General features: G+C 55.0%; 6 protein-coding genes across 6 annotated transcripts; 2 read left to right on the top strand and 4 right to left on the bottom strand.

Moving 5' to 3' along the window:
- Positions 1–10: 10 nt before the first annotated feature.
- On the bottom strand, positions 11–1,496 carry PG986_000687 (glycosyltransferase family 1 protein; the record flags this gene model as incomplete). Its single annotated transcript, XM_066836909.1, has 3 exons — positions 11–860; positions 914–1,359; positions 1,413–1,496. 3 exons carry the CDS (start codon positions 1,494–1,496, stop codon positions 11–13), a joined length of 1,380 nt encoding a protein of 459 aa, XP_066705802.1.
- An 851-nt stretch (positions 1,497–2,347) lies between these two features.
- On the top strand, positions 2,348–3,718 carry PG986_000686 (uncharacterized protein; the record flags this gene model as incomplete). The annotated part of the gene is made up of 1 exon (XM_066836908.1): positions 2,348–3,718. One exon carries the CDS (start codon positions 2,348–2,350, stop codon positions 3,716–3,718), a length of 1,371 nt encoding a protein of 456 aa, XP_066705801.1.
- A 79-nt stretch (positions 3,719–3,797) lies between these two features.
- PG986_000685 (uncharacterized protein) lies at positions 3,798–4,852 on the bottom strand (the record flags this gene model as incomplete). The annotated part of the gene is made up of 2 exons (XM_066836907.1): positions 3,798–4,697; positions 4,751–4,852. 2 exons carry the CDS (start codon positions 4,850–4,852, stop codon positions 3,798–3,800), a joined length of 1,002 nt encoding a protein of 333 aa, XP_066705800.1.
- A 966-nt stretch (positions 4,853–5,818) lies between these two features.
- PG986_000684 (type I iterative polyketide synthase) lies at positions 5,819–12,264 on the top strand (the record flags this gene model as incomplete). The annotated part of the gene is made up of 6 exons (XM_066836906.1): positions 5,819–7,215; positions 7,276–7,684; positions 7,747–9,053; positions 9,118–11,666; positions 11,717–12,147; positions 12,253–12,264. 6 exons carry the CDS (start codon positions 5,819–5,821, stop codon positions 12,262–12,264), a joined length of 6,105 nt encoding a protein of 2,034 aa, XP_066705799.1.
- A 226-nt stretch (positions 12,265–12,490) lies between these two features.
- Positions 12,491–14,365, bottom strand: PG986_000683 (uncharacterized protein; the record flags this gene model as incomplete). Its single annotated transcript, XM_066836905.1, has 6 exons — positions 12,491–12,700; positions 12,761–13,060; positions 13,115–13,294; positions 13,353–13,971; positions 14,025–14,120; positions 14,178–14,365. 6 exons carry the CDS (start codon positions 14,363–14,365, stop codon positions 12,491–12,493), a joined length of 1,593 nt encoding a protein of 530 aa, XP_066705798.1.
- Positions 14,366–15,567: 1,202 nt separating this feature from the next.
- PG986_000682 (P-loop containing nucleoside triphosphate hydrolase protein) lies at positions 15,568–20,719 on the bottom strand (the record flags this gene model as incomplete). The annotated part of the gene is made up of 15 exons (XM_066836904.1): positions 15,568–15,796; positions 15,854–16,321; positions 16,375–16,860; positions 16,927–17,046; positions 17,101–17,187; positions 17,241–17,291; positions 17,345–17,416; positions 17,471–17,942; positions 18,016–18,178; positions 18,252–18,958; positions 19,006–19,522; positions 19,579–19,790; positions 19,855–20,383; positions 20,439–20,569; positions 20,623–20,719. 15 exons carry the CDS (start codon positions 20,717–20,719, stop codon positions 15,568–15,570), a joined length of 4,341 nt encoding a protein of 1,446 aa, XP_066705797.1.
- Positions 20,720–21,511: the final 792 nt, after the last annotated feature.

Here is a 21,511-nt window from a genome sequence, read left to right as displayed (position 1 = left end):
ACCCCTCCATTCAACGCGTCACCGGTTGCTTCGACTGGACAATGCCATCAATTGTTTCCGTAATAACCTTCAACGGGTCGAAGCTCGCTATCTCTTCTTGTATTCTTTGACACGCCTGCTTGTACTTCGAGTCCGAGATGACCTCATCAATCGCCGTCCGAAGAGCCTCCTTCGAGGGCTTCCCCGTCTTGAGGTTAACCGCCACCCCCGCCCACGCGGCAATCGCGCACATCTCCGGCTTGTCCTCGGTCTCGCCCGCCAGCACCATGGGCGTGCCGTGGCGGATGCTGTGCTGGACCCCGCCGTAGCCGCCGTTGTGCACCAGGACCGAGCAGTGCGGCAGGACGTCGTCGAAGGGCAAGTAGTCCAGGACGCGCGCATTGTCGGGGATGGTGACGTCGGACCCGAGTGAAGCCCCTTTTACCCCGAGGACCACAATGACGAGAGTATTGGGTCGGTCTTTCATCGTCTCCAGAGTCGGACTGATTAGATTCTCATAGTTCAGCTCCACCGTACCCTGAGTGACAAGGACGATGTCCTTCTTGGCCGGATTCTCAACCACCTCGTCCCACCACGCCGGCCTTTCGACCGCGCTCGCCCCTGGCTCTCTCGGGAGTCGTGGGAGCCCACCGGTAAAGCGAAAGGTCTTGGGCGCGTCGCTTCTCGGATACTGCGTCGATGGGGGGCAGAGCTGCAGGAACCGGTCGGGCCAGAAGTAGACGACATCCGGACTCAGGGCCTCGTCATCGGGTACCTGAGCACCCAGTTCCCCCATAATATCTCTACAAACCTTCAGTGGCTTCTCCCATATCAGGCCATCAATATGCTTCCTCATCTCAGCGTACTGGGCGACCTCGCTGCTGGATAGTTAGCGCGACGAGGTTATTGCATTGGCGAAGGGGGAAGCTCTTACGCAGCTGAAGTTGGTGGCGGTAGACCCGGCCCAAACGGAGCGGTGTCCACGCTATTCAGCGAAACGAGCAGAACGCCCACTCCGATGACCCCGTCCGGCTTCACACCCTGGGCGCCCCTCATGATCGGGAGGGCGCCCAAGAAACCCGATTCGTTGAGAAGGAGGACCGGCCTCCCGGGGTTCTTTTCTCTCAGGATCTCGATGGCTTTCTGGATTGCGGCAAACTGGTCGGGTATGACCCGGATGAAGCTGTGCTCCATGGTCCACGAGAACTGCTCCGGACCCGGGGGTATCAGAGCTCGCTCGGGCCATTTAGCATCGCGATCCTCATCCCAGTAGTCGCCGTAGCCCTGGACGGCCACATAGCCGCATCCGACCCCTTCGAAGACGGACTGGTAGTGGCTAGACGAGACGGCGGTTACCTCGTAGCCGTCGAGAACGAGTGCCTGTTCCTCTGTGAGCATTGGATCTCGGGTGTTTACCGACTGACAGCACTTACTTGGGCAAGACCCTTGATGGGATTGATGTGTCCGGCGCCTGGCGTGCAGGTCAGAACAAGCAGTGGTTTCGCGCTGGATGACATGATGGGGATCTCTCAAATCTACCGCTGTCGTACTGGAGTCGACATCAAAGTTGATGCGACATATCCGTTAACCAAAACAACCAACGAGCTGTTCTGGTTTGGCACTGCTGTCCGCCCGGGGTAAGTGCGTTCTCTTGCGTAAGCGAATAATACTCGACAAGTGCATAAATATACACTTACCTTGAGGCCAGTCACGACCAGTTAGCCGCCGGAACGTCGTCTGATTACTACAACAAACCCCCCATGCTTTTTTCAAGAATGAACTATCATTAGTGCGTACGTAAGCAAAAGCAAGTGCTCGGAAGAGCCTGAGTAGGAAACTGAACCGAGCTGAACTGCATAAATAAAGTGGCAGAAGTGGGTATACGCACAGCCGCCAAATACCACAGTGGACTACTATCTAAGTGGGGAGTCAGCATATCTACACCTACACCCCTCTCCACTCACGATCCGCAAGTGATATAAACAAACAACCCATGCTGCAGGGGCATGTCCAACCAGAATAGATTAGTCCCGTCAGCCCTAGGGAGACCCTGGATTGACACTAGACATGGTGCATCTGCATGCCAAAGCTGGCTGGACCTCGGCCGGGACTATTTGGACCCTGCGCCCCTGAGCTGCATATGTGCATACAGCTTGGTATGCAACTAGATGCTGTGGAAGTAACTGGCACAGTCGCTGGCGCCGAATAAGTTGGCTGGTTGCTGTAGGTCTATCTAGAACGTCTCTTGGCTGGAAATTGGTCTAGGGTCACCGAAGACTGGATATCATATTCGCTTGATCGTGTCCTTCGGTCTGGCGGTCATACCTTTGGCAGCATCGCAGCAGATCAGATTGGTTCTGTTGCCAACATGGAGGTGACGAAACCCAGCCCCCCTCCGCGCCCTCCGCGCAAGCACTACCTGGACAACCTGCGAAACTTTGGCACCGCCCACGTCATCCTGCACCACACCGCGGCCTCCTACGGCTACGGCGGCGGCCCCAACGGGCCTCACTCGGCCTGCTTCGACAAGGCGTCGCCGCTCGTGACGGCGTGCCTGGCCGTCGACCTCGCCTGGGGCCTCGGCCAGTTCTTCTGGATCTCGGGCTACTTCTCGGCCGAGTCGCTCACCAAGTCCAGCGACGCCAAGTTTATCAAGAACAAGCTGGTGCGCCTCGGCGTGCCCGCGCTGCTGTACTCCATCTTCCTGCACCCGCTCCAGGCCGTCTTCGAGCTGCCCAAATGGGACTGGGCCTCGGTCAAGAAGGCCTACGCCGACGCGTTCCTCAAGTTCAAGGGCGCGGCGGGCTCGGCCTGGCACTCGGCGACCATCCTGAGCCTCGACCTGCTCGTGGTCCTGCTCAAGCGCTTCGTCTACGTCATGGGGCTCCGGCAGATACTGTCGGCCAAGTCCCCGCGGCTGGGCCAGCTCTACGTGCAGCTGTGCCGCTGGGGCTGGACCGCCGTCGCCGCGGGCAGCTTCCTGATCCGGACCAAGTTCCCGCCGGGCAGGAAGATGCCACTCATCGATGTTGAGCCGTCATTCGTGCTGCAGTACGCGTACGCGTATGCCATGGGCCATCTCGCGTACTACGCGAAGAAGCCTCGGCTGATGAGCTTGGTCGAGGGTGGCTTGCCGGATTACACCGCCAAGAACACATCCCCAAAGCTCTCGTTGCTCAAAGCATCTGCCTTTGCCGCTGCGACACTGCCCGTGCTGTTTGTCCCTGGCATGATCGAAAAGTATCTGTCCCGGAAGAAGACGGTATCTGCCGACTCCGACAAGAAGCAAGCTTCATCATCAGACGGCAGTGGATTGAACAACGAGAAGACCGATCCGGCGCCGGACATTACCTCGGAGACGAACCTATTGGCGGGCTGGACCACGACAGCCGCTCTATCGGCTGTATGGGCCGAGGTGCTATTCAACACCATCTCTCCTGCGCACATCAACTACATGGAGCGAAACCACTCCACGCCCACCAAGATGAAGCTTTGGTCCCCGCGTTACGCGTACGGAGCATTCCTGCTGCACTCTCCGGTATCGTGGGTTATAGGGGAAACGGTAGACTCTGTCTTGTGTCCTGACGGAAATAAGCCGGATTGGATGGAGTCGAAGGTGTGGCAGAATTACGGCCCGCTGATCATGTCTGGGGTGGTGGGCACGGCGGATGTTGTGGCTTCCTATGCCACGAGTATGTTCTTGATTGATTATGTGCCAGGCGTGGGCAGATTCCTTTAGCTATTCCGATGTAGATATATCGATTTTGACCTATGGCAAAATGTCCAAATGTCAATGTAGCTTTGTTGGCATCTTGTACTTATGGTTTATCCGGGAAATCAAATAGCTTCTGCGCGTTCCCTGAGTACATCGCTTGCCTGTGTTCTTCATCGAAGAGTTCCTCACAGCCCTTCTCCAACTGACCGGCTAAGGAGACAGCAACTTTCTCGGGCGTAAACGGGTAGTCGGTGCCATACACGAGTTTTTCCTCTCCGCCTTCACCCAAGACCCTCAGTAACCCATGGATCTGGTTCGGAAAGGGGAACCCTGCCAAGTCAAAGTAGAACCGCTCCCGCAGTAGCCTCCGCAGACCATCGCCTTGGCTCGCGGCCCCGCCCGTGATCGCCGCGAAGCCGCCGATGCGGTCCAGCAGGGAGGGCAGGGCACAGCCACAGTGCGACATGATGTAGGTGATGCCGGGGTACCTGGCGACCGTGCCCGACAGCAGCAGGTTGGCCACGGCGCGCGTCTCGTCAAACATGAACTCCATCATGGGGCGGGGGTAGTTCGAGAGGGGCTTCGCCGCCTGGACCTGGCCGTCGTCGCCCAGCAGGTTGCAGGTCGTGGGGTGGATAAAGACGACGGCCCGCCGCGCGTTTAGCTTCTCGAAGACGGGCTCTAGCGCCTCGTCCCCGAGGTAGACCCCGTTGGCGTTGGACAGGACTGCGAACCCGACTGCGCCCAGGACATCTAATGCATAGTCGATCTCGGCAACAGACTCCTCGACGGCGGGTAGAGGTAGCGATGCGAAGAAGGCAAAGTGCGTGGGGTGTGATCTGCAGATCTCGGAAAGCTCCTCATTGGCCTTGCGGGTCATGCGTGCCGCATCCTCGTCGTTGTTATTTGGTTTGAGATGTGTGCCGGGAGACGTAATGCTCAGAATCGACTTATCGATATCGAGCTTCTCCATGAGCGCGATGTGCTGCTCTGGGGACCAGGCCTAGACTCTGTTTAGTGAAGGTTATGGTACGTGACAGGGGTATGTCGACTTACAGGAATAGCCGGCATGCCGTCGGGTCTCTCATGGCCATTGTCAATCACATATTGCCTGTAGCCAGGTGCCACGGCATGGCAGTGGACGTCGATTCGCTTCATCTTGAAAGTTGGCCAGGGATACAAATCGTGTGGAGGGGAAAGCGACAGTTGGGATCAGTCGAATGCCGGGAATACCAGCCAAGAGGTAATTAACGACAGAGCAAAGAAGTTCAAGCACCAACCTTACCCGTCCCCGCACATCATTGGCAGTGCACCTATTGCAGCACGTCAAAAGCCAAATCCAGTCCCATAACGCTAACTCCGAATACCCGAGGGACGGGCGAAGCGGGAACCTACTCGGCTTCAATTACTCGCCATGCCTCATCAGCACACGAGTCAGTGGCAGTGTAAGCCTGTGTGTGGGCTTTGGGAAGCGCACAGCAGCAAAGATGCCCGATAGATGCATACTGTAGCCAATGCGGCCATGCCACTAAAAAGAAGAAGAAAAATGGTAAAACATCCGCTCTTCTGCAACCGGGATCATGAAGCGGCTAACGGGTAAGCACTAGTGATGGTTCCATCAACGTGGGCGGCGCTACTGCAACGGTCCCGCCTGAGACCCATGGTGCGACCAGATTTAGTAGTCAAGTCCGGGGCCCTTGTTGCGGATGGATGCGGACACTATACGCATGTGATATCTAATAGCATACCTAACCGCACGAGGACAGAAGAATATGGCCCCCAGACTGGGCAGTGCTGAGTGCTTGGACTTTGCTCTCACAGTAGCGCAGTGTGTTACCTTGGACTCGGTTAGAAAAATAAGCCCCGGGCATGCAAATACACGAGGGTAGACTAAGTAAATGGAAAAGGACCAGACAGATTCGAAAGGGACTCTTGAAGAAGTGCAGTTGAACATTCGGTGACAGGACTCTCAGGGCGGCACTAGATCAACGATCCCTCATAACCACTCCCTCTAGTCTGCAGTCGGTGGCAGATCAGACTGAGCCCGACTCCACATTTGCATAACGACGACGCATGACGACTGCTCGCTAGCATACCCAACACCCGGGTCTGAGCCAAGACTCAATGGCGGCATCCAGAGACGGCTACGTGCTGCTGTTTGGCGGCCAGGGATCGGCGACGATCTTCTCGGACACTGCGAGCACCACTGCGGAGAGCGCCACACGCACATCGAGCGCCGCTAACATCCTCTTGTCAAGATGCCATGCTGCTTTCTTGCAGGAGATACGGAGCCTGGACGGGCCATCACAGTCCCAACTGGGCATTGATCTCAACCTGTTTGCGGATCCTCATGCCCTTCTCAAACCGGCAACGCAATACCATACACATGCCGTCATCCAGGCAAGCACCATCTACCTGTGCCAGGTCCTTCACTATCTGGCCGAGGTGGAGCGCATGAACGCCAGATTTGAGGGGTTCTTCGACCAAATACAAGAGACTGCTGGCTTTTCCTCGGGTCTGATCCCAGCCGCGGTCGCCTCTCGCTCACGGACGTTGGACGAGTTTGTCACTGCCGCTGTGGAAGGCTTCCGCTTGGCCTTTTGGATGGCATGCCGCACGTTGCTTTTCGGATTGGAACTTGAGAAGAAGCAAAGCGCCGGCGATGACGCTACACCAGAGGCGACGGCATCACTGGTGGTCAGGGGCCTTTCAGCAGACCAGGTCGAAGACCGGTTGGCCCAGCATCATGCAACCCGGACGGCGGACGTATCGTTGCCTAGCTCACGACCGTTGCAGGTTTCTGTAGTCACGAGCTCCAATGTGACATCGGTCTCTGGCCCGAGGGCCGACCTCGCTGCATTCAGGTCGCAGGCGGTTCCTGATCTCCCCACCACCTTCGCTCACGTGCATGGGTGGTACCATGGAGGAGAGCAACTTGAACCTGTCGTGAGGCAGGTCCTTGAAGACATCCGCAGTCGGGCCATTCGATTCTCTGAATGCTCTGGCTCTTCTAAGCCTATTCGATCCAGCCTAGACGGGACGTTGTATGATGCATCACAGGCTGGCCTGCCTGAGTGGATAGCCCGACACTTGCTGGTTCACTGTGTGAATTGGGATATCACAACTAGTGGCATGGCAGCCTCTGTCAGGAAGAGTCTGGATCAAGAGCCTATCAGAGCCATCAAGCTCCTTTCGTTTGGCCCAGGCTCCGAGTCCCTATTCCCAGAATTACAACCATTTGACCCCAGGTTAGAGCATGTGGATCTTTCACCGTTCAAGCCTCGCAAAAGCACCCGTTCACATCTCGCGTCTCCAGATAGCATAGCGATTGTTGGGATGAGCGTGAATCTCCCTAGGGGTAAGGGGCTTGATGAGCTGTGGGAAACCCTGTCCCAGGGGCTGAGTGCTGTGGAGGAGATCCCGGAGACCCGGTTCAATGTCTCCGACTATTACTCCGAGGAACTGCACAAGTCACGGTCTATGTCTGCCAAGCACGGGGCATTCATCCACGATCCCTTCAAGTGAGTTCCCCGATATGAATCCTCCCTTGGGTCAAGACCACTAATACCGCAATGCAACAGCTTCGATAATGCATTCTTCAACATCTCACCACGGGAAGCGATATCCATGGATCCACAGCAACGAGTGTTGCTCCATGCTGCCCAAGAGGCCCTGGAGGACGCCGGATACGTGCCTGACTCCACGCCATCCTTCCAGAGAGCGACCATGGGATGTTACGTTGGCGTGGCCACTGGCGATTACACCGACAACCTGCGTGACAACATCGATGTTTTCTACTCCCCGGGAACACTGAGGGCCTTCCACGCGGGGAGGATATCCTACTTCTATGGCCTGAGCGGACCTTCTATGGTGACAGACACCGCTTGCTCGTCTTCGATGGTCTCTATACACCAGGCGTGCCGCGCTTTACAGAGTGGTGACTGTACTTCTGCCCTAGCTGGTGGTGTCAACGTCATTTCAAGCCCAGATGTTAGTATCACCCTCTCTAACAGGACCATTTACGGAGACAACCTTTCCTGACGCTATACCAGATGTACCTTGGCCTAGATAGAGGCCACTTTCTCAGCTCCACTGGCGGTTGCAAGCCTTTCGACGCGTCCGCGGATGGATATTGTCGAGCAGAGGGATGCGTCCTCTTCGTACTCAAACGGCTGTCCGATGCAGTCGCCGAAGGCGACCGCATACACGGAGCCATCAGGGGCATCGAGATCAACCAGAGTGGCAACGCCCATTCCATAACACATCCTCACAGCCCAACCCAGATCGACCTTTTCCAACGACTACTCCAGAAGACCAACATCGATCCCGGGTCCGTTGGCGCTATAGAAGCACATGGCACCGGCACACAGGTAAGCAGTATCACCCTTCTCTTGATAATGGTTGCTGACGCAGCAATTGTCTTGCAGGCAGGAGACGCACGTGAAATTGAAAGCCTAAGAGCTGTTTTCGGTCCCCATCACTCAACAAGGAACCCTTTGGCGATTAGCTCTATCAAAGGCAACATCGGCCACTGCGAGGCGGCATCCGGCGCAGCTGGCCTTGCCAAGCTGCTGTTGATGATGCGCGAGCGGATGATCCCGGTACAAACCGGGTTCAAGAGTATTAACCCGAAGTTCGCCGACTTGGAAAGCTCCGGCTTCATCATACCGCGGAGCACGACGGCGTGGATGCACTCGCAGAAAACGCCACGACGGGCTGTTCTGAACAACTTCGGGGCCGCCGGTTCGAATACGTCGCTCCTCTTGGAAGAGTGGGTTGAGCAGCTGCCAACTGCGCGTATAACACCCGGAGGCCCGGAACGCTCGGCATATGTTTTTGCTATATCCGCGAAGTCTCGAGCCGCTTTGCAAGAAACTGTCAAAAAGTACCGCCACATAATGGACTCCCGAACACAGCCTTCCCTCAAGGATATTTGTTACACCGCTACGGCGCGGCGTCAAGTCTATGACCACCGGCTCTCTTTGGTCTGCAGCTCTTTGGAAGATCTGCGAAACGGATTGCAAAAGCCCAGCGCAACAACTTTCATTCCTGCACCCAAGCTTTCTGTCACATCATTCGTCTTCTCTGGGCAAGGAGGTATATATCAAGGCATGGGTGCTGAGTTGATGCACACCTCCCCAGTCTTCAAGGGCACAGTCACGACTTGCGAGGGTATACTCCGCCAACTGGGATTCCCAAGTATCCTCAGCATGTTCAGCGACACCGAAACGGACTCGGTGCCCTTGAATGCTGTCGAAGCGATCATCCCGTCCCAATGCGCCTGCGTTGTCCTCGAATACGCACTCGCTAAGATGTTCATGTCCTGGGGGGTAATGCCGGACTATGTCATGGGACACAGGTAAGTCTTCCTCATTGAAAAACCTTTCACCAACTCCCGCAAGCTAACCGACCAATTTGTAAAGCCTTGGCGAATACGCTGCGCTGTGTATATCCGGCGTGTTGACCTTAGAAACCACTCTACGTATGGTGGCGACGAGGGCAAAGCTTATGGTGGACCACTGCGTGCCTGATGCGACGGGGATGCTAGCATGCAATTTGTCGCTTGAATCAGCCGAGTCCATGATATCGGAGGTCCACGAGACGTCGTGCCTGACAGTTGCATGTTCGAATAGCCCGAGCGACTGTGTCATTGGGGGCCCGCTCGATCAGCTGGAGGCATTCCAGAAGGAATGCAAAGCTCGGAGAATCAAGTCCAAGTTGCTCGATGTCCCATACGCGTTCCATTCGCCAGCAATGGAGCTCATACTGGAACCTCTGCGGGAGCTGGGGCGCCCTGTCCAGTTCTCCAAGCCCACGATCCCGGTCTTGTCAAATGTGCACGGGCGCATGTCCGAAGTGACAGACTTCACGAGCGACTACTTCGCGCTGCACGCGCGCCAGCCCGTGCGGTTCAGTGATGGGCTTAGAGTCCTGGAGTCGAGAGTCAGTCTAGAAGGCGCCGTGTTCCTCGAGATTGGTCCCCAGCCTACGACACTACCCATGCTGCGGAACACGTTTTCATCAAGTTCCCCCACATACCTTAGCACCTTGCACAAGGGACAGGCTGCATGGAAGTCCCTGAGTTCGGCTTTGGCTGAGATGGCACTACGCAAGGTCTCGGTTGACTGGCGAGCCGTCTATGATGGTTCTTCAGCAAAGGTGACGAATGTGCCCGGCCATGTCCTCGAGGGATCCTCCTACCTGATCCCGTACCGAGAGCCCGCCCAGGCTGCATCCGAATCACGCGAGCAAGAGCCGGCTGATACGCGGAGAGAGACCGGGTTCACGCTTTTGCCCTGGCTGAACACCGAGGCATCTTCGCACGCCAAATCGGTTTTCGAAACCACACTTGCGGTACTCGGGCCACTGATCACCGGACATGATGTCGGCGGAAGCCCGATCTGTCCAGCGTCTGTATTCCACGAGCTTGCGTTGGAGGGAGCACACGCTGCCCTTGAGCCGCTCGATGGACAGGAGCTCGTCATGAGCAACATGGTCTTTGAGAGCCCTTTGGTCTACTCGTCAGCACGTGATGCGGACATCGTCACTGTCCACATCACCCGAGTTGGCTCGGCCGCCGAAGCAAACTTCAAGGTTACATCACAGGCGGTCCAGGGAGACCAGCCGACAGCACACTGCACTGGTCACATCGCCATCAAGTCACGGTCCGAACGGGCACACTGGCGGCGGGGCGCGGCGTTGGTAGCGAGGCAAAGGCAATACTTCACCGGGGGTGGAAATGACGACGTTAGCACCTTCCGGACCAAGGTCCTCTACGAAGCGATATTCACACGCGTGGTCAAGTACTCGGCGGAATACCAAAGTCTAGCGCACCTGAAAGTGGCCGGCTCCAATCTCGAGGGTATCGGTTCGTTCAAGCTTCCGCCCGGCTCATTGGGAAGCGGATGCATTGCGGACCCCGTTTTCACAGACACGCTCCTCCATGCTGCGGGGTTCATCGCGAACCTTGCCGTCAACTCGGACGAGGTCGGCATTTGTGCCCGTGTGGAGTCGGTAGAAGTGGCGTACCGAGACATTGACTACGACGGTTTCTTCACGGTCTACTGCAGTTTGCTCGACATGAAGGGGATGATTCTGGCAGACGCCACGGCTCTGAATGAGGCCGGCGAGGTAGTGGCAGTCGTCCGGGGTATGGAGTTCAAGAGGTTGCGACTATCGGCCTTCCAGCATATGCTCTCGCGAAAGTCAATCGCCAGCCCATTGTCTCGTCAGGAAGACATGTTCTCAAACGCAAAGCCGATCACGCACCTGCAGAAGAAGCAGCAGCAGCAGCAACATGTGGTAACTGGTCTCATCACTCCCCCGAGCACTGGCGACGCCCCGAACTCTCCCGCTGAGTCAGTCGCTTGCGGTACTCTTCTGGCCCAAGGCATCAGCCAGACGTTGAATGGTATCGTAATGGAGGTCGGCGGGTTCTCGGAGCGGGACATGGACTACGGAAAGTCCCTGGACGAGCTCGGTATCGACTCTCTCATGCAAATCGAAATCGTCTCCAAGTTGACTCGTGCTTTCCCAAGCCAGGCTGGACTGGACCACCACGCGTTATCCGAGTGCGATACCCTGGGGGCGTTAGAGGCGAAGCTGTCTTCCATGCTGCAGGGCCCGGCCCAGACCACACCTAGACTTCCTGAGCCCGCCATCTCGGGCTACTTTCCGTCGCCAAACAGCCTCAAACTAACTCCGCCACGCCCATCTCCCAACGCAGATGTGCGGAACAGCCTCGCCACATTGCATACGGCGGACGGGACACAGGTACCGCTATGTTTGTTCCACGACGGCAGCGGACAGAGCAGCATGTACTCGCGCTTGCAGGGTCACGACCGCAGCACATATGCTTTCTCTGACCCGTACTTTGGCAGCAGTGAGAGACCTCACTACAGTATCGATCAAATGGCAAAGTCATATATCTCGCAACTTTCCAGATCGGAACACTCCCCCATCATCCTTGGTGGTAAGTAACATCCCCTTTTACGGTGACGCTCCTCACTAATACACTTTCAGGATGGTCTTTTGGCGGCGTAGTGGCATTTGAAGCGGCTCGCCAGCTCATGGATGACGGCTTCGACGTCAAAGGCCTCCTTCTCATCGATTCGCCGATTCCGATTGACCACGAGCCGCTTCCAAACGAGGTCATTAGCCAGGTGATTCGTGGCAATTCCGCCTTGGAAGAGGAGTTCCAGTTCAACGCATCATTGTTAGGTGATTACTGTCCGACTCCCCTTCCCAGTACGGCCCAGGCCTGCTTCAGAACTGTGATGCTACGGAGTGGGGACCTATTCGACACCGAAACCCTCTGCGGCGTTCGATATGACTGGCTCAGCAGTCAGGCATCTCGCGGCGCCGCGGTGGGTGCTTGGGAAGAGCTTGTTGGTGGGCCAGTCGAAGTGATGCCTATCCCGGGAAACCACTTTGAGCCGTTCTCAAATTCCAATGTAAGTCCCATCTTTCTACTGGCTCGAAACTGAAGTCTTCATTGCTGACCTTTCCTCAGATTCGAAAGACAGAAGCACAAATTTGGAGAGCTTGTCAGTATATAGTGGGCTAGCTGAAATTCGAAGATATCCGAAGGTTGTTTTCTCGAAAGGGGGTTTCGTTGTTCTGTAGTTGAATTTAGCATTGGCATTTAAACTTAGTTGGGTTCGGAGTTCGGAGTTCCGGGTTCAGAATAGGAGTAACAGTCAATTGATAACTTGAACATCTCAAAAACGAGTTGTGGGCTAGTGGATACAGTGAACCATGTATTGGTAATACATATTTATTTACCATCTATCCGCGTTACTCGTACTTCTTCCAAAATGGCTTCATCGCCATGTACTCCTTCGCCATAATGTCTCGGTGCAAGTCTGAGCGCGGCGTGATCTCAATTGGGAACTTCTTAGGCGCTATCAAGAACCCATCGGTATATGCTGTGGCTATATCATCATTGACCGGCCCTGGACCCGGGTTGAGCTCGAAGCCCCAGGCGATCTTGGCCATGTTCAACATCTACACAGGCACGTATTAGATAGGAACTCCTATGTACTTGAGGGGCTGGATTGCACTTACGAGCGAGTTCTTAGCAAGCCTATGGCCGGGACAGACACGCCTGCCGGCACCAAAGGCATAGGATGTCCGCCGATGATCATCCTTGGTAGGGTCCACGGGCACCCGGGTCCCGTATTCGTTGCCCAAGAACCGATCGGGGATAAACTCTTGTGGTCGATCATACTCGGCCTCGTCGTTGTGGATCGACCAGGCATTTGCGAAGAAGATGGTGCCTTTGGGCAGCGAATAGCCTTGGTAGGTATCGTCCTGCGTCAGCATATGGGGGACACCGCCGGCAGCTACGGGACGCCACCGAAGTGTCTGTCGGGACTTGTCAGATTACGCCAGTTTCGAACTTGACCATGTCGAACTTACTTCGTCCATGCAGGCCTTGATAAAGGGCAGGCGGCTGATGTCATCCGGGGTGGGAGATCTCAGGGGGCCGCATATTTGATCCACTTCTGTCTGCGCTCTCTTGTACTCGTGAGGGTGTTTGATCATGGCGAGGAGAAACGAAAGCAAAGTGGACGCCGTCGTGTCTGAGCCCGCTTCCATCTATCGGGAGATTAGTGAAAAGCCATCCCACTTCTGCTTGGTTGAGGGGGGATCTCACCAGATTTCCGGCTAGGTAGGCAAGGTGCTCGTCGTCCATGTCCAGCTTCTCCTGATCCCGCAGCAACTGATGTAGCAAGCAAGCCGGACCCTTCCCTGACTGTATCCTCTCCCTGGCCTCGCTCAGGAGTCGTAGGTACAACGTCTTCTGCTCCTGGCGCACCGCCCGCGCCCGAGCTTTCCACGGCGCCAGGCACTCCGGCAGCAGCTTGAGCACGGGAAAGTCGTCGACGGGTGGCGTGGCGCCCGGCTCGATGATGGCCGTGAACTGGTCCTGCGCATGGTACAAGGCCTGCACGTTGGGAGAGTCGAAGCGCTCCCCGCGCTGGCCGTACACCGACGCCAGGATCACCGCCGTCGTGTAGCGACGGATATGGTCGTAGTACCCCCGGGGGTCCGTGGCCAGCTGGAACATGGTCTGCGTGGCCTCGGCGTGCTGGATGGGCAGCAACTTGTCCACGACGTTCACATTGAGGAGGGACTGCACGACCTTGCGCTGCTTGCGCCACTCGCTGCCATGCTGGAGAAGAAGCAGATGGATCTCGTTGGGGCAGACGAGCTGGTTGGCGACGTAGGTGCTGGGCCGGCTCGCATAGATTGAGCCCTTTTGATCAAATAGCCTTTAACCACTCGTCAGTATGGCTTCTACTTCGGCTGTAACTCATGTACTTACGCCTTCACGTGTTTATAGTTGTTCAAGACGACAACATTTTGAGACCCAAACTTAAGGCCAATTATTGAGCCGTACTCGGCTTGCCATTCATGAAATCTGACCTTTGTTACTACAAGTACCTCATACTGGAATTGCTACAGAGTGTGTACTTACTTTAGGAAGCCCTTGGCCTTAGGAACTTGGCTGATGTTTCCAATGAAGGGGATCGTCGGGGGGCCGGGCGGGAAGTTTCGGGGCCGGCGGCTTGCAGTGTAATATGTGAAGAAGACGTATATGATCGTGGATGCAGCGAGACACAAGAGTCCCAGAATCGATAGGCTTATCATGTCGAGGAAACCCATTCTCGCTCAACAGTTGTGGAAACTGTAATGCCCTTTGTCAGGAGAGTGAATGTTTGCGTGCACCCCAAAACCAGACCTTGGCCAGGACTGGGCGTAGGCACTCACGAATAGCCGCTCGGAACGCCTGCGGCCGGATTTCATATGATGCACCACTCATGCAAATCCGCTATTCCAGGGACTTAGCGTGATAGGCTATTTCGACATGTGACATGCAGTGGTCTGATCGAATCCTGGGTATGCCCGTAAGCATAGTTCCGGGCTCATGTTCCAAATTTGGGGTCCGGCGGAGCGTCATGGGCTCAGAGGCGCTATTCCCGGAGGCATCGCCTGATACCCTGACCGTGATGGGCGTTCTGGGCCATTGCAAGGGGCCAAAAATGTTGCACGAGCGGAGTTGAAACAACGCATAAAGTTGCCACACCTCAGCTCAACCCTAGTGGATGCGCCCCACGTGTTTCCCGTCCGAGTCTGCTTCTCTCGCGGCAAAATATGCAATAAAGCATATAAGACAGACATAGAAGTCCACTGGAATGGGCATACAGGAGCAACTCCGCCGGGGAGAACAGGCTTAGACATGCTACTAGACCCGCGCCGTCTTGCTGGCAGATCTCAGCTCGGGAAAATACCCAAATCCGGAAGTGCCGATATTAGCTGACTTGCTTCTTGCAAAAGCAAATTCGGCAGACACCATGTCAGAACCCAATCTTTTTCTTTTTTTTTTTTTCTTTCGGGATTTTGCGATGGTCCAGGAACCGCGCCGCAGGTGATGACAGGTTGGTGTGACGCCGAAGATAAGGAACGCTAAAATGGTCTTGCGCCGATGGATCTGTGAGACTCTGTGGGACCCTGCTAGCGGCCTGCGCGGAGGTGGCTGGGCTTTTAGATACACCCCCTGACTATATCGAGTGGGGGCGCCTTCTAGAGTCTAGTATACAACTAGTCCGGCGTAAGCTTACTCATTCTAGACTGAGGGCCCATCAAAACAAGCTCCACATCGTCGTCCTCCCAAAAGCCGCCAATCCCAGGAACTGGGTTAGTCCCGTTAATTGCATACGGCAGATGCTTGGGAGATAACACGTCCGGGCAGAGGAAGAAACAGAGACGGCGAATGGCACAGCAGAGGTTTGAGGATCAAATGCCTGGTTGGTAGGAAAATGCAATGATACATCAATTAGGGAGCTTCTAGCTTGATTACTCTGGTATCATTGCTCCTCGTTGCTGACCCTTTGATAGAGCGACCTGAATGCAGATGCCGCGTCACTCAGGAGGTCCTTTGGTGCTCCGACTTCCACGAGACGCCCAGAGTCCAGCACAGCGACTCTATCAAAATCAAGCAGTCCCTTCAATCGATGAGCGATCATGATAATGGTTTGTTCCTGGAAACATTCCCGGATCACCCGCTGCATCGTGGCATCAGTAGTAGGGTCGACGCTACGTAACATCGTTAGCCAAACAGAAACGTGTAGTTAGCACAGAGAGTAAACTTACTGGCCGGTCGGCTCGTCCAATATCAGTATACTACTCTCCCTCAATAGTGCCCGGGCGAGACAGAATAGCTGCCGTTGGCCATGGGATAGCGATTTATCCTCCAGCGGCGAATCAAGACCGCCTAAGGACGTGATCTTCTCCGAGAGTTCAACCTTAGACAGGGCGCCCATCATGGCCTCGTCGGAAACTGTACTCTTCCAGGGGTTAAGATTGTCCCGAACCGTGCCCTCGATGAGGAACGGCTCCTGGGTGACAACGTTCAATTTCGTGCGGACGGCCTCGGGGTCCATGGTGGCGATATCCACGCCGCCGATCAGGATACGTCCCTGCTGACATGGAAGCAAGCGTAGTAGTGCAGACACAAGACTGCTCTTCCCGCTGCCAGTCCGTCCACATATGCCGATGTTCTCTCCCGGCTCGATCGAGAGTGAGATATTCTTCAGTACCATGTTGCCTCCCGCGTTTGAGCTGGTCAATGATCAGCCCCGTACTGTTTAAAGTCAAAGAGATGAAGTACTTACTCGTAAGTGGCGCTGATGTCCTCAAAGACTATGGAGCCCGTGGCTGCGAAAGTTGAGTCAGTGACAACCCCCTTCTCCGTTCCACGGCGCTGGTCATCCCGCGGCATATCCTGCGTGAACTGGAAGATCCGGGTCACCGCTCCCAAGGTGGTCTCCACCTCCGTCCATTGGATAATCAGCATGCTCAACGCCTCGGTCAGCGTCGCGATCTGGATGATGGCCAAGCCGACCAAGCCCGCATTAGAGTTGGATTTGGTAGCGATGGCGATGCCCACGGCGAGTATCTGGAGTGCGGCAACGGTCAAGGAGAGCACAAGTAAGAGCCAGCGCTGAATACAAAAAAGGAGGTAGATCGGTTTCTGGGACGTATCCAGGAGTGACAAGCTCTTGCGGATATACGCCTGGCTCCATCCGAAAGCTCGGATGGTGGTGAGGCCCTGTATGGTGTCGAGGAATAGTGAAACGATAGGGGCTTTCATCTCGATTCTGTTATCCGGTAAGCCATGGTGTTCATGGGCGGACAATGGCAAGATGTCTGGAAGATTTACTTACTCGAGAAGTCTCAGTTGTCTTGAGGTCCGTAGGTAGAAAAGCTGGAGGAGGAACAAGATCCCAACGAGGACCGGCAGTGAGACAGCAATGAACGGGACAGCTGCAATAGCAACGCCAATACTGGCAATTGCGGTTAGGAACTCTAGTGCTGGTTAGCCAGGCCTTCATATTTACTGGGGACAAGTCCAATACTTGCCTAGGAGGGCCAAGATGATGGTAAAAGGGAGTTGCCAGTCGATAAGCCTGATGTCTTGACTAAACCTTCATGGGACGTTAGCATCATCTTCGGATGTCAGTAGGAGGATGGTACAAACCGGTTGATCAGTGACCCTATCTCCATCTTTGAGATAACAACCATCGGAGCTCTAAGATAAATGTCAGTAATCACTTATTGCGGACATCGTTGTCGGGAACGTACCTCATTGCCGCTGTTAGTAGTTTGGCGTGTATTGCGGTTGATGCTTTCGATGCTAATGTTCCCATAAAGAATCTGTAAATCGTATAAGCTGGCGGTGCTTCCTTCCAAGCCACTGCATTAACTCACTGGGCAATGGCTAGAAGCCCAACCATCGAGAGCACTGCCCAAACCGCGTACAGGCCGAGCCAGAAGCCCAGGCTACGCTTCCCGCTGGTGTCCTGAGCCCACCAGGTAATCCATACCTGGAACAGGGCGCTCAGAGCCACGCACGCAGCTGTTCCGAGTACAAAGACGGAGAAGTGTGGGTACCCCATGGTGCCGATGTAGAACGAGTAGGATTTCCAGTCGCCCTTCTGCCTTCGCATGTCCTGGATCTTCGTGTCGAGCTCGGCTCGGAACGCTACCAGGTCTGCCCCGGCCGTAGCAGGCCTTTCTTGTTCATCTTTCGGGGCTGTAGTTGAGAGAGTCGATACGGGCTCAGTGGCTTGACCGTGTCCTAATGAGTGCCGCGCCGAAAGCTCCTCATACGATCCTGAGTCTACGACCTTGGCATCTCTGCCCAGCAGGATTATCCGATCGGCGAGGTGAAGAATCTGTTCTGTTACAAGTAACCCGTGTCAGCATCTAGGAGGGACATCACTTTCGACTTCAGCAGCAACGTGACGACTTACGAGAATGCGTAGCAACGACTGTGCCGTTCCCGCACGCGCGGAGAAGCCCGTCTCGGCCGAAGACAGCTTCGGTTACGGCATGAGACGTGTGGGCATCGAGGGCGCTGGTTACGTCGTCAAATATGCATCGTTTCTTGTTCGCAAACAAGGCTCGGGCAATGGCCTGTAGTTGTTAAAGTCGTCAGTGTTGGTTCTGCTTTAAGACGTTCCTCTGGGTAAAGATGCATTAAACTCACTATCCTTTGTCTTTGTCCACCGCTGAGAGACAGTCCCATGCTGCCGACAATGGTAGAGTCATCATCGGGCATCGCCTTCAGGTCGGCGCTCAACGCACAGGCTCGGAGCACTTCCCCATAGCGAACCGCATCCCAATCGGACTGGCCAACGATATTGTCGCGGATAGTACCGTGGTGGATCCAAGGCGTCTGCCCGCAATACGATATATCGATCGCGTGAAGCGGTAGCATGCTGTCGCTTTCCTTGGGCAAGAGGCTGCGTAGAAATGTCGACTTGCCACAGCCGATCGGGCCCGTGACGGCGGTGACTGTGCCCACGGAGAAATAGGTCTCAAAGTCATCAGCGGGTGGCGTGTCCACCAGGGTGGTATCTGTGGGCCACATTTGTCGAAGCTGTATCTGGTGATCTTCCTCTTCTTCACCGCCCTGGTCCAGGAAATGGGACGCTTCCTGTGGTCCATCAGAGATGCCGGCTTTGGGATATCTCCCAAGATTGAGGAAAGCCTGGATCCTTGCAAAACTTCCAATAGACTGAAGCCCCACGGCAACTGTAAAGAGAAGCTGCCTAGCCGGGGTGGTGATGAGGTTGAGAATAGACAGTGTAGCAACTGCCGTCGACACAGGCATCGGAGCGTCATGGGAGACCATCTTCATGATGGCGAATGCTCCAAAGGTGATCAATGGCGAGAGGTAGACGGGTAGGAACGCTATAATTCATCAGACTAGTATTACTGGAGGCTGGGTGAACACTTACAAGTGGTCATTGCTACGCAATTGACAAACCTGAACTTCTGCGAGACGCGCAGTTCGTCTTTCCTTTTGGTGCTGATAGCCTCTTCCATGTGCCTGGAGAGCCCCAGCAGCTTGACAGAATGCAATGATCCCAGACTTTGGGACGTCAGCTTGATTCTGTTTTCGACAGCCTGGAACCAGGCGCCTTGGTGATCGCCAAGCTTCGCCGCCGCAAGTCCCACCACCACAAAAGTGGCTAGTATGGAGAGTATGGGGACACAGCATATAGCCCCGACTTGCAAGTAGAGAAGATAGGTGCCGATGCCTATCTGCAACAGACAGGACCAAGGCTCCAGTACAAGTCTCCAAAGAGTCTCGACGATATTCTCCACATCGGTTGTCATGAGCGTGAAAGCTGTAGACTGGTCGGTACTGTTGACTGTGGTCTGCAAGAGCTTCGAGTAGATCATGGACACCAGTGCACCTCGAACCATAACGGTGAGACGGAAGAGATAGTGAAAACACCACGGAGTAACCAGCTTCCCATCTTCAATGTCAGCCGATGCTGGAGAGGGTGTGCGGGCAGTTCACTTACCGCGTTTCCCACCGACACGAAGAAAAAGCCCCCAAGAAGACCATATCCTATGTTGATGGGCGCTGTGGGTGAATCCAGGAATGTAACTGTTTTCTCGATGAGGAAAGGCTGGCATATGTGAAGTGCCACCTGAATAGTACTTGATACGAAGATGATAACCAGTTCTTTGGGAAAGCTAGCAAGAACCTGCACTAGAAGGCTTCCGTCACGGCCTGTTGTCAAGACAAGGTTGTAAGTATAGGATTGTGGCAAGTAGTTGTTCGGGGAAGTACTTACCCCTTTTCCATCTGGTCTCCACCCGGGTAGTGAGCGCTTCTGATGACAACCCCTCATATATGGCTGGCAACTTGGATGGCTCAATGACGCTCCGAAACCCCCTCCACAGAAGGGGAATAAGCCAAAGGAAGAGAGCTCTGGATAGTACTCCACTGCGCATCTCTGCAGACAGCTGGGAGTGCTCATCCAAGAGGACGCTGGTCTTGTCCATTGCCTCCACCATCAACAACAGCAACTTCACTACCACATTCGCGATGAGCAGGACAGGAATGGGAGAGCCCCCTGGAATGAGATACTGGGTGTGGGCCCTTGCAGCATCCAAAATGCAGGTGGTGATGAGGAACGTCGCTATGAGAAACGACGGCCGCACCGTTCGGCTATGCTCCCATGACGAGAGCAATGCCAATAGGATAATGGCACCCAGCTGCACCGTCACCGACGCCAAGAACAGCGTCCGATAGGCGACATGCTCCATGGATATTACTCCAAGGAGCACGGCCTGGAGAACGCCAAGGGCTACAAAGCCAGCCTATATCACCATTAGACATGCCGTGCAGCACTTTTACCATCTGACCGTGACTCACCAACTTCACACCAAACCTCCACGACTTGCTGGTCTTCCTAGATCTATCCCAGAGGAAGGACATCCTCCACGGGAAGAATAGTAAGACAATGCATGCTGGGCCGATGGAGAAGATGCTCTCTTCGAAAGTCACTTGTCACCAGGTGTCAGCTTTGGCGACACAATGATGGAAATGCAGTAATTACCGGTAAAGTCGAAACCACCACGGCATTCTGGGATGGTTGCCACAGACGGGCCAAACCTATCGTCGCGACATAGTCGAGCATACTGGTCGAGCCACATGTTGAACGAGACTCTGGCCAAGGCAGCTCGAAGGCGCTGAGGCTCTCTGGATTTGCCGAAGCAGTAGATAGATAGACTTTGGCGTTCAACGATAGCACCGACCTTGCCGATCATCTACCTGCCTCGTGCGCACAGTTGCATGCAGACGGACTGACTTTGGGACGAGGTACGGCAAGCCACCCTGGTACCGGCAGACTGGAGCCACTATGCACTTACCGTTCCATAACTAGATTCTATGTAAAATCTACCTCGGCTTGCAGGAGGATCATTAAGCTGCGCCTGTCACCATGCTTCCCTCGTATAGGGATATTCCCACACCAGGCACCAACACTCAAGCCCATATCTGTCTTCACTCGACAAAACAAGAAACCCCCAAACGTCTCACCCGCATCAAGCGCCATCTTCGCTGAGAGCTGACTGGCTAGGTCCACCCATGTCTACCTGAAATGTTTTTAGCTGACCCATAAGGGAAAGACGAGTCACGGCACTATTTTAGCCCCTGTCGTGACCCCTGCGTCTGTTATCAGCACACCCCATAGGGCTATGCGCTTTTTCAAAGCCATCCTTGTGAATGCTCCATAGTCTGACTATAATCTTACTGTATCCGTGTCCATATTTGGTGCTCCGCCGAAATGCATCTCCACCGCCCCCGCACTAGCCGAAAAACGGGTTTCCGGGCTGATCGGGAGGGTCCCTTGCCTTGATGCAAACCCGCAACTCGGATAGCGTAATAATCGCGTTATCCGATTCATGAGCATACTCGGTGTAGCAACTTGGGCTGGCGAGGAAACA

This window comes from Apiospora aurea, assembly GCF_038362705.1.
Source record: "Apiospora aurea strain CBS 24483 chromosome Unknown utg000001l_segment0_segment0, whole genome shotgun sequence".
NCBI classification, from domain to species: Eukaryota; Fungi; Ascomycota; class Sordariomycetes; order Amphisphaeriales; family Apiosporaceae; genus Apiospora; species Apiospora aurea.
Note: the sequence above shows the minus strand (reverse complement) of the source record. Positions and strands in the feature narration are given on the sequence as shown.